At 42.4% G+C, this 12,937-nt stretch overlaps 1 protein-coding gene across 1 annotated transcript; it reads left to right on the top strand.

Moving 5' to 3' along the window:
• The first annotated feature begins 382 nt into the window (after positions 1 to 382).
• On the top strand, positions 383 to 12,592 carry taldo1 (transaldolase 1). Its single transcript, XM_080496277.1, has 8 exons — positions 383 to 519; positions 4,726 to 4,849; positions 5,330 to 5,437; positions 5,896 to 6,027; positions 6,884 to 7,059; positions 7,833 to 8,030; positions 9,870 to 10,015; positions 12,184 to 12,592. The coding sequence occupies exons 1-8, from the start codon at positions 420 to 422 to the stop codon at positions 12,214 to 12,216; spliced, it is 1,017 nt and encodes a 338-aa protein (XP_080352403.1). The 5' UTR covers positions 383 to 419; the 3' UTR covers positions 12,217 to 12,592.
• The last annotated feature ends 345 nt before the right edge of the window (positions 12,593 to 12,937 follow it).

The raw sequence follows: 12,937 nt of genomic DNA, 5'->3' as shown, positions 1-12,937 counted from the left end.
CCTTATGTTTACCAGCCCTGATTATTCCTGTGTGTCACTTGCCTGTTTGTTCTACCATGTTCCTGCTGTAACCCCATTATATCCCACGAGGGATCAATAATTTAATCATCTATCTTCCTCCACTGTGTTTTAAATCCACCACGTCTGCGGCTATTTGCCAATATTTTAAAATCCCACGGATGTTATGTCTGCGTGAAGCACTTTACTAACTCATCCGGCCGTGAAAAGCAGCGCATACATTAGGAGTAGTAAAATGTATTCTACTTTATTCCACCGGCGCTGTCCCTTCCTTGACCTGCCCTCTGCGCGCTCCCGATGACGCTCCCTCTCCCGTGCCCGCTGCGCGCGCCCGCCCCCGGCTCATTCCGTCCGTCCTCACGTGCTTTCTGTGTATAAAAGGGTCCCACTCTCCGCTCATCATGTCTGCAGAGTCACCGGACAAGCGACGAAAGATGGAGTCAGCGCTGGCCCAGCTGAAGAAGCACACCGTGGTGGTGGCCGACACCGGGGACTTTAACGGTGAGCACTTTGTTTTGGGTTTTTTTTTCCCCCGCTTCTTATCCCATGCTAATGTTAGCATGCTAACGAAAGACCAGGAAGGATCCAGTTTAATGTGAATGACCGCGAGAGCGATATCGTATGTTAGCATATAGGCTACGCTATATAGGTAAAACATAAGTTTAACTTCCAAAATTTCCAACCTGGAGGTTATACGGTAGTTTTAAGGTGAAACTTGACACCCTGATAATCCCATTAGTAGTCATTAACGCCACTTCTGCTACTTTGCGTTAGCTACAGTGAGCTAACTGTGCTAACATCCACAACGTTTTCCACGTCTCTGTCCTAAAAACTGTAACATTTGTTGACGTTAGCGTCACGAACGCAACACAAACATCATTTATAATCCGCTTGTGAGTCATACAAAGCACATATCGGCCATTAAAACGCAGACGTTCACGTTGTGGTATAACAAAGTTACGCCCCGTGTGTATTCAACTTTTAACAGGTGGAAGAAATACTTTCTCTTTTCCTCTTCCTCCTTCAGCCGTCAGACCAAGAGGAAACGTTCACGGTGTGTCAATAGGACAGAATGAGGAAGAAATGTGCAGTAGTGTTTTTCCAGTATGATGCAAAGCGTGTAGTTCCTGCAGCTCAGGCTGCAGACTCAGGATGACATGACAGAACTGGTCCTGCCTCCTGCTGGGAGAGCTTAAGTTACTGTCAACAGAATGACTTTACACTTCTATTTCCATGTCCTTTATCGGTGTTTTGTATCAAGATAAAGCCAAACTTGTCAGAGACTATCAGCTAATTGCTTCTCGGCTGCTACAAATTGGGCTTTATTGGTATATCTACTCTGTTTACATGGAAATGTCAGGAAAAACCTGTTGGCTCGGGCCATTAGTGGGTGTCGTTTGTGTTTTTTTTTGTAATGAAGCCACGCACGCAGAGAACAATACACTATGAAGAATAAGTATGGGAGAACAAGGACATTGGTATGGACAGATGACCAGATTGGATTGTTATCCCGGTGACTTTCGATTATAAGTCCACCATATATATATATATATATATATGTATATTCTGGACCGGGAGTCATGGCACTGTGGACCATTGTTGTTTTTGCCCATCGACATGTACGTGTGCAATAGAACTACTTACTAAAGATATTGTGGCATTTTCCCTCAACATTTTTTTTTTCTTTTGAAGTCCAATTTTTCTGTGGCTCCGAGCACAGTTGTCGTGTAAACCGACGCCAAAAACACAATGACAGTTTTGTGTTGCCACTTCAACATTGTCCTGGGGACCCGTCGGCAGACGCCCTGTCCTTCTTATTTTCCAGTAACGTTGGCTTTCATTGCCGTTTCATAAAGAGGATGTAAACACTAATAGAAAATGGTGCAATTACAACGCTTCAGGACAGAATGACTTTCTACATTCTTCTTCTTCTTGTTTTTTAAATCAGCATTTTGTTGGTTAGTTGTTTTTCCAGCTGCTACAACTTTGTTGTCTGACATTCTAACATCTAAATAAAAATTACAAATTAGTCTCGATGGCTTTTGCAATATCTTTCAGTTGATGTAACTTATTTCTGATTTGTCCACTATGGCTAATGTTACTGGGATGAGATTACCAGACATAACGCAGCAAATGAAGCTTGAGCAATGAGCCAATTGCAGCAGTGAGAACCTGGGTACATTGTCCTCATTGCACCCAAGAAGCTGCAGATACCTCTCCGCCTGATGAGCAACAGACTATTGCAAACCTATAGAGAATTACTGTCGGTGATTTATTTCAGATTCCAGTTTAAATAAAAGGCATATCATGCCAGTAACAATCTTGAGTGATCTTGCAATGGTACACGAACCACTACTTGAGAATACCATTAATCCAGATCAGATTTGACATTTGTTATCTTGGACTTATGAAGCAAACGTGCAAGATTCCTAGAAACATTGCAAATGTTAAGGGAACTGCGTTTATTATTTCACATCAGCATGATTATACAGGTTTTTTTTATGAATACCTCCACCCTCACTTCCACAAACAAACCTTCATTTTATTGTTTAATGGTGATAAGAGAAGTGGTTGATCAAGGTTGACTCGGCCGTTGGTCACTCCTCATTTAGAAATGCAGATGCTCAACTGGTTTATGAAATGCATGAGTTGCATCAGCGGTGTAGGATTTCTTGGGTTTCTCACTTTTTTTCTTTTTTTTTCTTGCCAGTTTGGGCTTGTTGAAGTCTCGGTGGTTTGCGTTTCACAGGAGGACCTGATGAAAGACGTGGCAACGCCACATTCTTGCTTCAAATAAGCAAAGTGATGAAAGAGGAGTTCTCAGAAATGGCCTGAAAGTAATTGGAGGGGCCGAGTGGGCACTTGCGAAAATGTTTCTTCTTGGGAGCTAATTACCCTGCAGAGGACAGAACGGCTTCTTAACTGAGGGCTGAATGTGTTGATTTGTCACAGGTATTCACTGCAGATTTATGGCTCAAACCAGGCGTGTCAAACTGATTTTCATTTCAGAGGCCAAGTGCAGCCAAGTTTCGTCTCCAGTGGGCCGGACCGGTGAAATACTGCCATAATAATCTTTTAGATTTAAAGAGTTGTAGAGCAGAATGTGCACAATCACTGCTGAGAATGACTATAATCTCAATATAAAGCCATTTTAACGGAACCTTTATGGTGCAAAATAAGCATGTTTTGGTCTGTTTTTTTTTTTTAAAATGCCGGCGTGAAGCGAACCGGACCAGAGAGCCACACCACAGCTATGAACATCTGCTTCGAGCTTGCAAAACTTTAGTTTGGTTTTCTAGTGCAGGTGGACAGTAGAAGCTGCTGGGAATATTATCGTGCTTGGCACATTGTGTCTTCTAGATCACAAGTGTGGCGTCCAAACCCGCTGACCCGTAGCAGGATCTGCTTTTTCTCTCTTGGAGGAGCAAGAGAGACGGCAGGCGAGAAAACAGACTGCCGCTTTGTTCCTTTTGGTGGAGAATTGGCAGCGGCGCTCTGCCGCTACAATGGAGGGCCGACCCACAAACCCCTGTGGCTCCCCGGGAAGGCTGTGCTGCTCATGCATATCGAATTAAATCCGCAGCTCTGCCCTGTGAACCTGCAGCGCCGCGTTTTCCTCCACGTACTGTCGACGCCAACAGGTTTTGCAGACCTTGTGACTTTTTGTGAAGTTTCTTGTTTATTTAATTACAAGTCACCTCTTCTTCAGGAGGGAGATTTGCACTCGTCGGTGGCTAATCTGATTGTGTCGTCTTTCCTCATTAAACCTAAAGATGCTTAAGCTGCGGCTTTAACAGCTCAGGATCAGCAGTTTAACAGTTTTCAATAGCAAAGCCGACCTGTAGTGATGAAGCGCGGGCTAAATCGTTTATTGGCCAACTTCAGTGTTTATCTTTCTCCAGGCATTGTCTGTACATCAAGAGAGGGTAAATCATTCAACAACAGCTTTTTTTTTTTGTGGGAATTTGTATGTTGAGACAGTAGATGGCAGCATTTTCTGCCTGTCTGCAATCTTTCTTTGTTTCTGTGCAGAGTCAAGTTCGAGGTAATCCTCCTGTAGGATTATTTTAGAATCTTCTTTAACTGATAATGGAATCTAACTTGAAAGATGTATTAAAAAAAAAAAAAAAAAAAAATCCCTTGGGACAATTACATTTTCCTTGTACAAAAAATAATCAAGATTTTATAAATCATTTAGCAGGTTTCTCAAAGATATCTAGAAATCTGAGCACCATCTGGCAACAGGATCTGGGGTGTGAATTGGGCGAGGAAGAATGGAGGGAAATTGTATGAAACACAAAAGGAAAATGTATTCAGTACATAAGGTATAGTTTACGCCTCCTAAGCTTCTCAGAATGGTGACCAATGCTGGGAATATCAAGAACGGGAACATTCACGCATGCTTTATTAAACCTTTCTGGGGAAAATGTAGGTAAACGGGCAGATGCCTGTGTAGAAAATCTATTTTTCACCAAGACAATGTCCACGAAGGAATTGAACAAACTTGCCTTGTATATCAAAAACAAAGCAAGTGTATTTGTATAACACTGTTCAAACACAAGGTAATTGAAAGTGCTTCACAAAGGTAATTAAATACGGTTACATTAAACTCATCCAAATAAAGCAAGACCTTGAGAAAATAAGAGCGCAAAAAGAAATGGAGTATGTATCTGTAACTAAACTGCCTCCTCTCTTCTCGTCCTGCAGCCATCGACGAATACAAGCCTCAAGATGCGACCACTAACCCGTCGCTCATCCTGGCCGCTGCCAAGATGCCGGCTTACCAGCATCTGGTGGATCAGGCCATTAAATACGGGGTCGCTCAAGGCGGGTAAGAGGTCGTGCACAAATGGACCCAGCACCTTGTGATTAAATCCATCTGTAGCTTTGTGTGTGCTGGAGGACACACTGAAATATTAGTAATAAAATAAACCCACATTAATTTCACTAAGCCCTGTGCAAGTTTTTGGTTTGGCAGCAGGTAGAATTAGACATGATTTCTTTATACTTGATCAAACATTAGATGGATTATTGATTTAGTATGAGTGGATGGGTGAGCTGCAGCAGTTAGCAACACTGCTAATGACTGAGAGGCAGTTTTGAAAAGTTTATCTATCAAAGCCATGCCAGGATGGAGAGTTTGTGAAAACATGCGACGGCCTGAGAAAAGATTTCGGCAGGGAGGATTTCATTTTGCACTTTCTGTTTTTGTTTTTGAATTTAATCGGTGTGAATTTGTAGGTTTTCTGATCCTTCCATTTTAATGCTACTAAATGCATTTCACTTCAGTTTATTTCCTGTGTCCTTCCAGGACTGAAGAGGAGCAGGTGGCCAACACCATGGACAAGCTATTTGTGAGTTTCGGGCTGGAGATCCTGAAGAAGGTCCCAGGCAGAGTCTCCACTGAGGTGGATGCCAGGTAGGTGTAAATATCAGGACTACTGCTCACATTATCTTTTTCAAGTGACTCAGTCGACGGAGCAGAACTTCAGCTGGTCCCACCCCCCTTACTTAAACCATGTTGGCCCCCGACGCATTTCATCAAAAATCCATTATAAAATTAAATTAATTGTAAATTTAAAGGGCAACTTGTTGCAGTCACTATGATTGGTCTCATTGTGTAATGTATAATAAATGAATTAACATTTTTTTTAACCTCCACCCGTGTTTTTTTCCTCATTATTTCATGAGAAAAGCCTGTTGCACTTTATTTCATAGTTGTTGGAATTAAGTTTTCATGCAGTGACCATCACTTGATGAAGACTAAATGTTGGTCCACGAGGAGGGAGGGTCTCTGCTCGCGCCTCTAAAACTCAAAACAGTGGTGAGGTTGGTGTCTGATGGTCTAACTGCTGCGTGTTCCTCTCCTCACTCCAGACTGTCGTTTCACAAAGAGGAAATGGTTTCTAAAGCACTGAAGCTCATCGGTCTGTACGAGGAGGCCGGCATCGGCAAGGAGCGCGTTCTCATCAAGCTGTCGTCCACCTGGGAGGGAATCCAGGCCGGGAAGTGAGTTTGTCTGACTTTCAGTCGCGTCACACTTCCCCCGTTGGTTCGGTGCCACTGAGGTGCAGCAATATTTGGATGTTGTGGTTTTTCTATTTTTTTTGTTGGGGGTTTTTACACGATATTTGCATTAGAACACTTGATCAAACGAGCCTTCGCTACATATTAACTGTACTGATTCAACCAGGATGATGTCATAACTGGAGATTATATTAGTATTTATTGGATTTACCCTGGTTTCCATGTAGGAACTTTTGTTTTTGAATGCTTGTGAGTATCGTCGGCAGCGTTGGACACTCAACGCGAGTTTCATCGGCCCCGCCGGCTCAGGTTATTTGCGGAGTTGTAACATATTTGGCATCACTTCACCTTTTTGTCTCGTTTTTTGCTGAGGGAACAGACGGTTTTTGTTCATTCCAAGCCAAAAGTTGGCTTTTCTTTTGTCGCCATTGTCTCTCTTCCACAATGCCGCTGACGTGGAGGCTGCTCTGCTCAGAGGCTGGCGTCAAGATGCACGGGAAGCGAGTGTCGGGGAAACTATTGATGGAACCGTTTCAGAATGAAAGAACCGTTGTGGTAAAGCCGGATGTCAGACAATATTTAGCTTATTGTCAGTGTTGCATTTGATCACACTTTCTATTCTATTGGTTCTGTTTTGAACTGTGACGATACAGGAAAGAGGGGAAAAAAATCTGAAATGGTTTCTATTCCTAAGTGATACTGTAATAACTTTATTTATACAGTGTCCCTGCTTGGATGGTAAATATGTGAGCGAAGACATTTTAAAGAGGAGATGTATAAACCCTCGGTGTTTCCCTCCTCCTTTACACCAAAGTAAATGTTTCTCGCTCGTCTCCAGGGAGCTGGAGGAGAAACACGGCGTCCACTGCAACATGACCCTGCTCTTCTCCTTCGCCCAGGCCGTGGCCTGCGCCGAAGCTAAAGTCACGCTCATATCGCCCTTCGTGGGACGCATCCTCGACTGGCACAAAGAGAATACGGACCGTAAAAGCTACGAGCCGCACGAAGACCCAGGTAACCGCTTGACACTGACACGCTAAAGACCTATAATCCCACTGCAAAGTGAGATTAAAGTTCAACAAACTAGACACAAAGTGAGCAAATGTCCGTTTGGAAGATTTTCTCTGCGTGTATTTTTAACCTTTTTTTAAATGTCGCCATATTTGTCATGAACGTGCATTTGTGTTGCACAAATCGAGGATTTTCCAGATTTTAATTGCTGTTGACTCTTGTCTGGATTCGATGAAGAAATCTGGCATTTTATCAATTTACAGATTTATTCTCTGGGGCCTGAAGCGTTTTGTGCCGTTTTTCACTACAATTGATTTTTCCTTTATATCGCAGATATAAAATCCTTAAACCTTGCCTTTTTTGGTGTCATTTTGTTCAGGACAACCTCGTAAATGCATTTTGGCATACTGTATTAAAACAGTGGCTCTAAAAACACCATAAAATTACAAATTCGGGTGGTAAAAACATAGATTTATTGACTATCAAAGTCACAGACATGGTTAATGAATCATTTTGTTTACTTGTAAAGTAAATCTAAACTATAATTAACTAAAATTTATCAGAAAAGGACTGAAAAAACAGTTGTATACAGACATTTACAGTGAAATAGAAGCACTGCCTCAGGCGTTTTTGTTAAACTATTTACAAAAGGTGACGCATATTTTTCCTCATATCTCCTTTTATTTGGGCGATCAACATCATTTGAAAACGAGCTTGTAGTTTTATATCTGCACTTTCGACACTGATTGAAACACTGGACCATCGTCCTCCTGCAGGCGTGGTGAGCGTGACCAAGATCTACAACTACTACAAGAAGTTCGGCCACGCCACGGTGGTGATGGGCGCCTCCTTCAGGAACACGGGGGAAGTGAAGGCTCTGGCCGGCTGCGACCTGCTCACCATCTCCCCCGGCCTGCTGGCCGAGCTCAGCGGGGATCACAGCTCCGTCCCCAAGATGCTCAGTGTGGAGAAAGGTACTGCAGTGTGGATGCAGCCGCAGCGTAAACCCAAGCTAAACCAAGAAAAATTAAATGTGAAAAGGGTCACAGCAGGTTCAGTTAGGAAAGGAGTTGATTGTCACTCTTTTTTTGTCTGGATTTTGAATATGACTCTAATGAACCGGTGGCTTCCAAACGACGGCACACGACAAAGTGGATTTTATTTTAAAATGTGAATAATTTTAATCTTCTGCTGAGGAAACGGATTGAAATGATGACTTGTGTGTTTACTGTGAACTTTACTGCAGCTGCTCGCTCACAAAAGGCTCTTAAAAAAAATAAGTGCAACTCTTCTACAGGAAAGTTATAATGTAAATATTTTAACCCTAAAACTTAATAGTATGTTTCCACACAGTGTCACAGGTCGGTCGTGTTGCTTAAAACTTTAAAATCCACAGGCATTTTACCATTTCTTGCTTTAGCCACCTTTCAATTTGTTTAACATTATATTCTCCTACAATACAATCTGAATCAAACTTTTATTGGCAGGAACAATAAAGATTTTGCAGGACTAGAACCTTTTTTGAGGGTTTGAATAAAAAAAAAAAGTTTAGCGGTAAAAAGTGTTTTATAAACTAGGATTGTTCCACATCTCTGGCGTCGGCTTTCAAACATCAAATGCAGCTGGAAGACGGCAACTTTGAAAGGAAAATATCTGCACACGTCTACACACACACACACACACACACACACACACAGATATTCTCAGTGTATTGAAATTAAACTGGGAGAAAATTCCCATTTGGGGTTAATGACTTGAATTTCTCTCGTAATGCAAGGGAACCCACTAATTAAAAAAAAAAAAAAAAATTTCAAATTGTTTAGCTTTGATCTCCGTGAGAATGGAAATAATTTGATACTTTTAATATTGATGCACATGATCGCCGCCTTCTGCGTTCGTTTTATTCAGCTGAAGACTGTAAATTCATTATTTAAAACTAATAAAGCAGCCCGACGCTATTATTAAAGTAAACGTTTAAATCTTTAGTCAAACCTTTAGTTTGTTCAGGCTGCAGCCAGATATTTAATAGCGATGGCCGAATGAAGCTTCATGAAGCACTTTCTATATCAGGGGTGTCAAACATGAGCCCCGGGGGCCAGAAGCGGCCCGCCACAGGATCTAATCCGGCCGCCATGTGATTTTTTAAATGTATTTTATTGAAAGTATAAATATGAAAACTGACAGAGGCTGATCTAAAAACACTAGCTTGGCAAAAATGACATTCAAAACCGCCCCTGGTCAGAATTAATTCATGCAATCTGTGGAGGTCACATGATGCAACACCTTTCACAATAAAGGTGTCCAATTTATGTGAAGTGATACTTTAGACACCTAAACTCAAAAAATATTTCCAGATGATGACAAATTGTTTTTATCCTGAATAAAAATAAGATATACAGATATTGTGTTTTTTTTTTTTTGCAAATATGATATCTGATTAACTTTAATATGTAAATTCTTGCAGTTACAAAAGGATCAAAAGAAGGAAAGACTTTGACATTTGTCCATATCTGCAGTTTAACATGTTATATTTGACTTGTTGGGCCTCCAGAGGTCAGATCAGGTTGATGTGGCCCCTCAACTGAAATGACTTTGACGCCCCTGTTCTATATTGTGACTCCACCAGGTGGCGCTCTTGGTTTGTAAGATATAAGTTTTCAAGACTGCCAGTGAAGTTTGCTTTCAAACGTTTGCTGAGCGGACATCGCCATCTAGTGGCGTGAGAGAATAAAGACTGGTTCATGAAGCTAAAAATAGATCAATACGTAATAAAGCATTGTGATTAATTGTCTTTGTGTGTTTGAAACGTCCAGCAAAGTCCAGCGACCTGGAGAAAGTCCACCTGAACGAGAAGTCTTTCCGCTGGGAGCACAACGAGGACCGCATGGCCGTGGAGAAACTGTCGGACGGCATCCGCAAGTTCGCCGCCGACGCCGTCAAGCTGGAGACCATGATCAAAGTAAAGACTCCGCCTTACGAGTCGCTCTTTTCTTTTTTTTAATCCACATTTTGCACAAGAGAGTTAACTCCTGGTGACCCGTCACTCCAGAAGAGTATCGACGCCACGTTAACTTGCTTTGATTTGTTTAGATCTTTTTTTTAGGCTCCGTTTGCACGTCGGTGCGAAAACGCTTCACATAATTCTGCGTTTATGTTTTGAGAGAGATTTACTGGGCGTGTTTAAATGCTGAAAATAAAAGTTGGGAATGAGGAGGTTTGCACGGAGCCCCTGAGTGGCCGTAGAGGAATAAGTAAGTGGATAAATAAGGCGTGGGAATGAGCTCGTTTAATTTGCGGCCACGAGACGGTACCTCGTTCCCTCCAGTAATTAACTTGAGGTAATGACTTGACGTGGAGTTTTTCTTTCCACCGCCGTCGCCTCCTTCCCCGGCTTGTTTGACATCCAGTGACGCCGACCACGTCACATGTCGGCGGTTTCTCACTAAAACGCATCAATTCTACACGTGTAAAACTTGGCCCCAAAAAAAGAAGGGATGCAAATCTCAGCCGCTCCAAAATCCTCCCTGCAGATTCTCTTTATCGCTTCTTTCAATGAACGAATGAGCTCTGGTTCGTTTCCCAACGTTCTAAAACGTTCCACGGATATCCGAGCTTTCAATCACGGTACTTTGTACTGCGAGTGTCGTAGATCCTGATGAACCAAAGGAAAGAAGTGCTGTGGGGTTAGAACGGTGAGGCGTCTCGTAGCAGAGCACAGTCTCCTTCCTTCCTACTCTTCTTCCTTCTTCCTTCCTACTCTTCTTCCTTCTTCCTTCCTACTCTTCTTCCTTCTTCCTTCCTACTCTTCTTCCTTCTTCCTTCCTACTCTTCTTCCTTCTTCCTTCCTACTCTTCTTCCTTCTTCCTTCCTACTCTTCTTCCTTCTTCCTTCCTACTCTTCTTCCTTCTTCCTTCCTACTCTTCTTCCTGCTTCCTTCCTACTCTTCTTCCTGCTTCCTTCCTCCCCTTCTTCCTTCCTCCCCTTCTTTCTTCCTTCCTACTCTTCTTCCTTCCTCCCCTTCTTCCTTCCTCCCCTTCTTCCTTCTTCCTTCCTACTCTTCTTCCTTCTTCCTTCCTACTCTTCTTCCTTCTTCCTTCCTCCCCTTCTTCCTTCTTCCTTCCTCCCCTTCTTCCTTCCTCCCCTTCTTCCTTCCTCCCCTTCTTCCTTCCTCCCCTTCTTTCTTCCTTCCTCCCCTTCTTTCTTCCTTCCTCCCCTTCTTCCTTCCTCCCCTTCTTCCTTCCTCCCCTTCTTCCTTCTTCCTTCCTACTCTTCTTCCTTCCTACTCTTCTTCCTTCCTACTCTTCTTCCTTCCTCCCCTTCTTCCTTCCTACTCTTCTTCCTTCCTACTCTTCTTCCTTCGTTCTTTCTGCCTTCTTTCTTCCTCCCCTTCTTTCTTCTTCCTTCTTTCTTCCTCCCCTTCTTTCTTCTTCCTTCTTTCTTCCTCCCCTTCTTTCTTCCTCCCCTTCTTTCTTCCTCCCCTTCTTCCTTCTTCCTTCCTCCCCTTCTTCCTACTCTTCTTTCTTCCTATTCTTCGTCTTCTTCTTATTCGTTGGTTATGAAGCACTTCCAGAATCCGAAGCAACCAATCAGAGTTCAACGCTCGCCCCGAATTCCTGTGATTGGTGGACAACCGAGTCTGTCACATTTGGGCTTTGCAGAACTTGAGGACGTGGAGAGATTTAAGAGAATCTGAGCGCAGAAAAGGGTTTTTGAGCACGCAGTCACAAGTTTTTCATTGCGCAATTTAAATTTGTCCTCAAAATGCTATTAGTGTGCTTGCACAATACATTTTTTTGCGCTCAAATTTTCCCATCGCTCGCTCCGAATTTTGGCACAAATGTAACCCCACAGGAGTGACATTAACCACTAAAACAATAAAATGACACTAATTTAAACTACAATGTCATTAAATTCACCCCGAACTCTCATGGTGCAACACAACAGTACAATAAATACAATATAACGTGAGGGAACATCATTTAATTGACGGCCACAAGTTAAATCGAGTTTTTAACTTGACGTAACTAAAAAAAATTTCTCTCTCTCTAAAAGTCACTTTTCTCTATTCGTCTTCATGGTGAGAAATTAATCCAAGTTGTCGCTGTTTTGTTTTTTTCCTCGTTGCAGGAAAAGTTGCTGAATCAGAAAAACGGCCAGTAGCGGCGTCTGAAGCGTGAAGTGTTCAGACGCTGCGCCTGATTCTTCCACTTGGGCTCCAAGAGGAGCGACGGTCAAACTGCCGGAGGCCGTTTCCTCCTCACCTGACCAAACCAGGAGCTTCACCTCCGCCTCAGGACCGACGCTTCATCTGACCAAACTCATGATTTGTGCTTCAGCGGGTGTGGGTTGTTTATAAGAGTAATATTTACAAGAAATCTGATCAGGGTGGGGGAAGAAAAAAACCTTGTAAAGCAGTAAAATTAGTTTGATACTATAAAGGACCAAGAACAAGACCACAGATTTTATTCTTTTGATCTCAGTCGTTTCTCTGAAAATTTCCTCTGGTTCCCTCAATAAATGAGTTCATCAGTCTTAAGTTTGTTTGTTTTGGTTTTTCTAACTGCAGCATAAAATTGATCTACGATTATGGCGTGTGAACGCTCCGCAGCTACAACAGTACTTTAATATTACAAAAGTAGTTTGTGTTTACATCAGAAGTCATGACCTTATAGAGCTGGGGTGAAACAACCTGCAAGTCGAGAGTGAGGGACCGAAAAACCCTCCATCACTGAAAACAGACAGGATGAGCAGTACCGGTATTCTGGTGCCATAATAACCTTTGGGGTTTTTTTTTTTTTTTGTCTTTGTGGCGCAAAGTGATTGGAAGTGTTTATATTTCCACAAAACCAAATGATTATTACTGGAAATGACCTGAACATGA

The sequence above is a fragment of the Blennius ocellaris genome, assembly GCF_963422515.1.
Source record: "Blennius ocellaris genome assembly, chromosome: 1".
NCBI classification, from domain to species: Eukaryota; Metazoa; Chordata; class Actinopteri; order Blenniiformes; family Blenniidae; genus Blennius; species Blennius ocellaris.
Note: the sequence above shows the minus strand (reverse complement) of the source record. Positions and strands in the feature narration are given on the sequence as shown.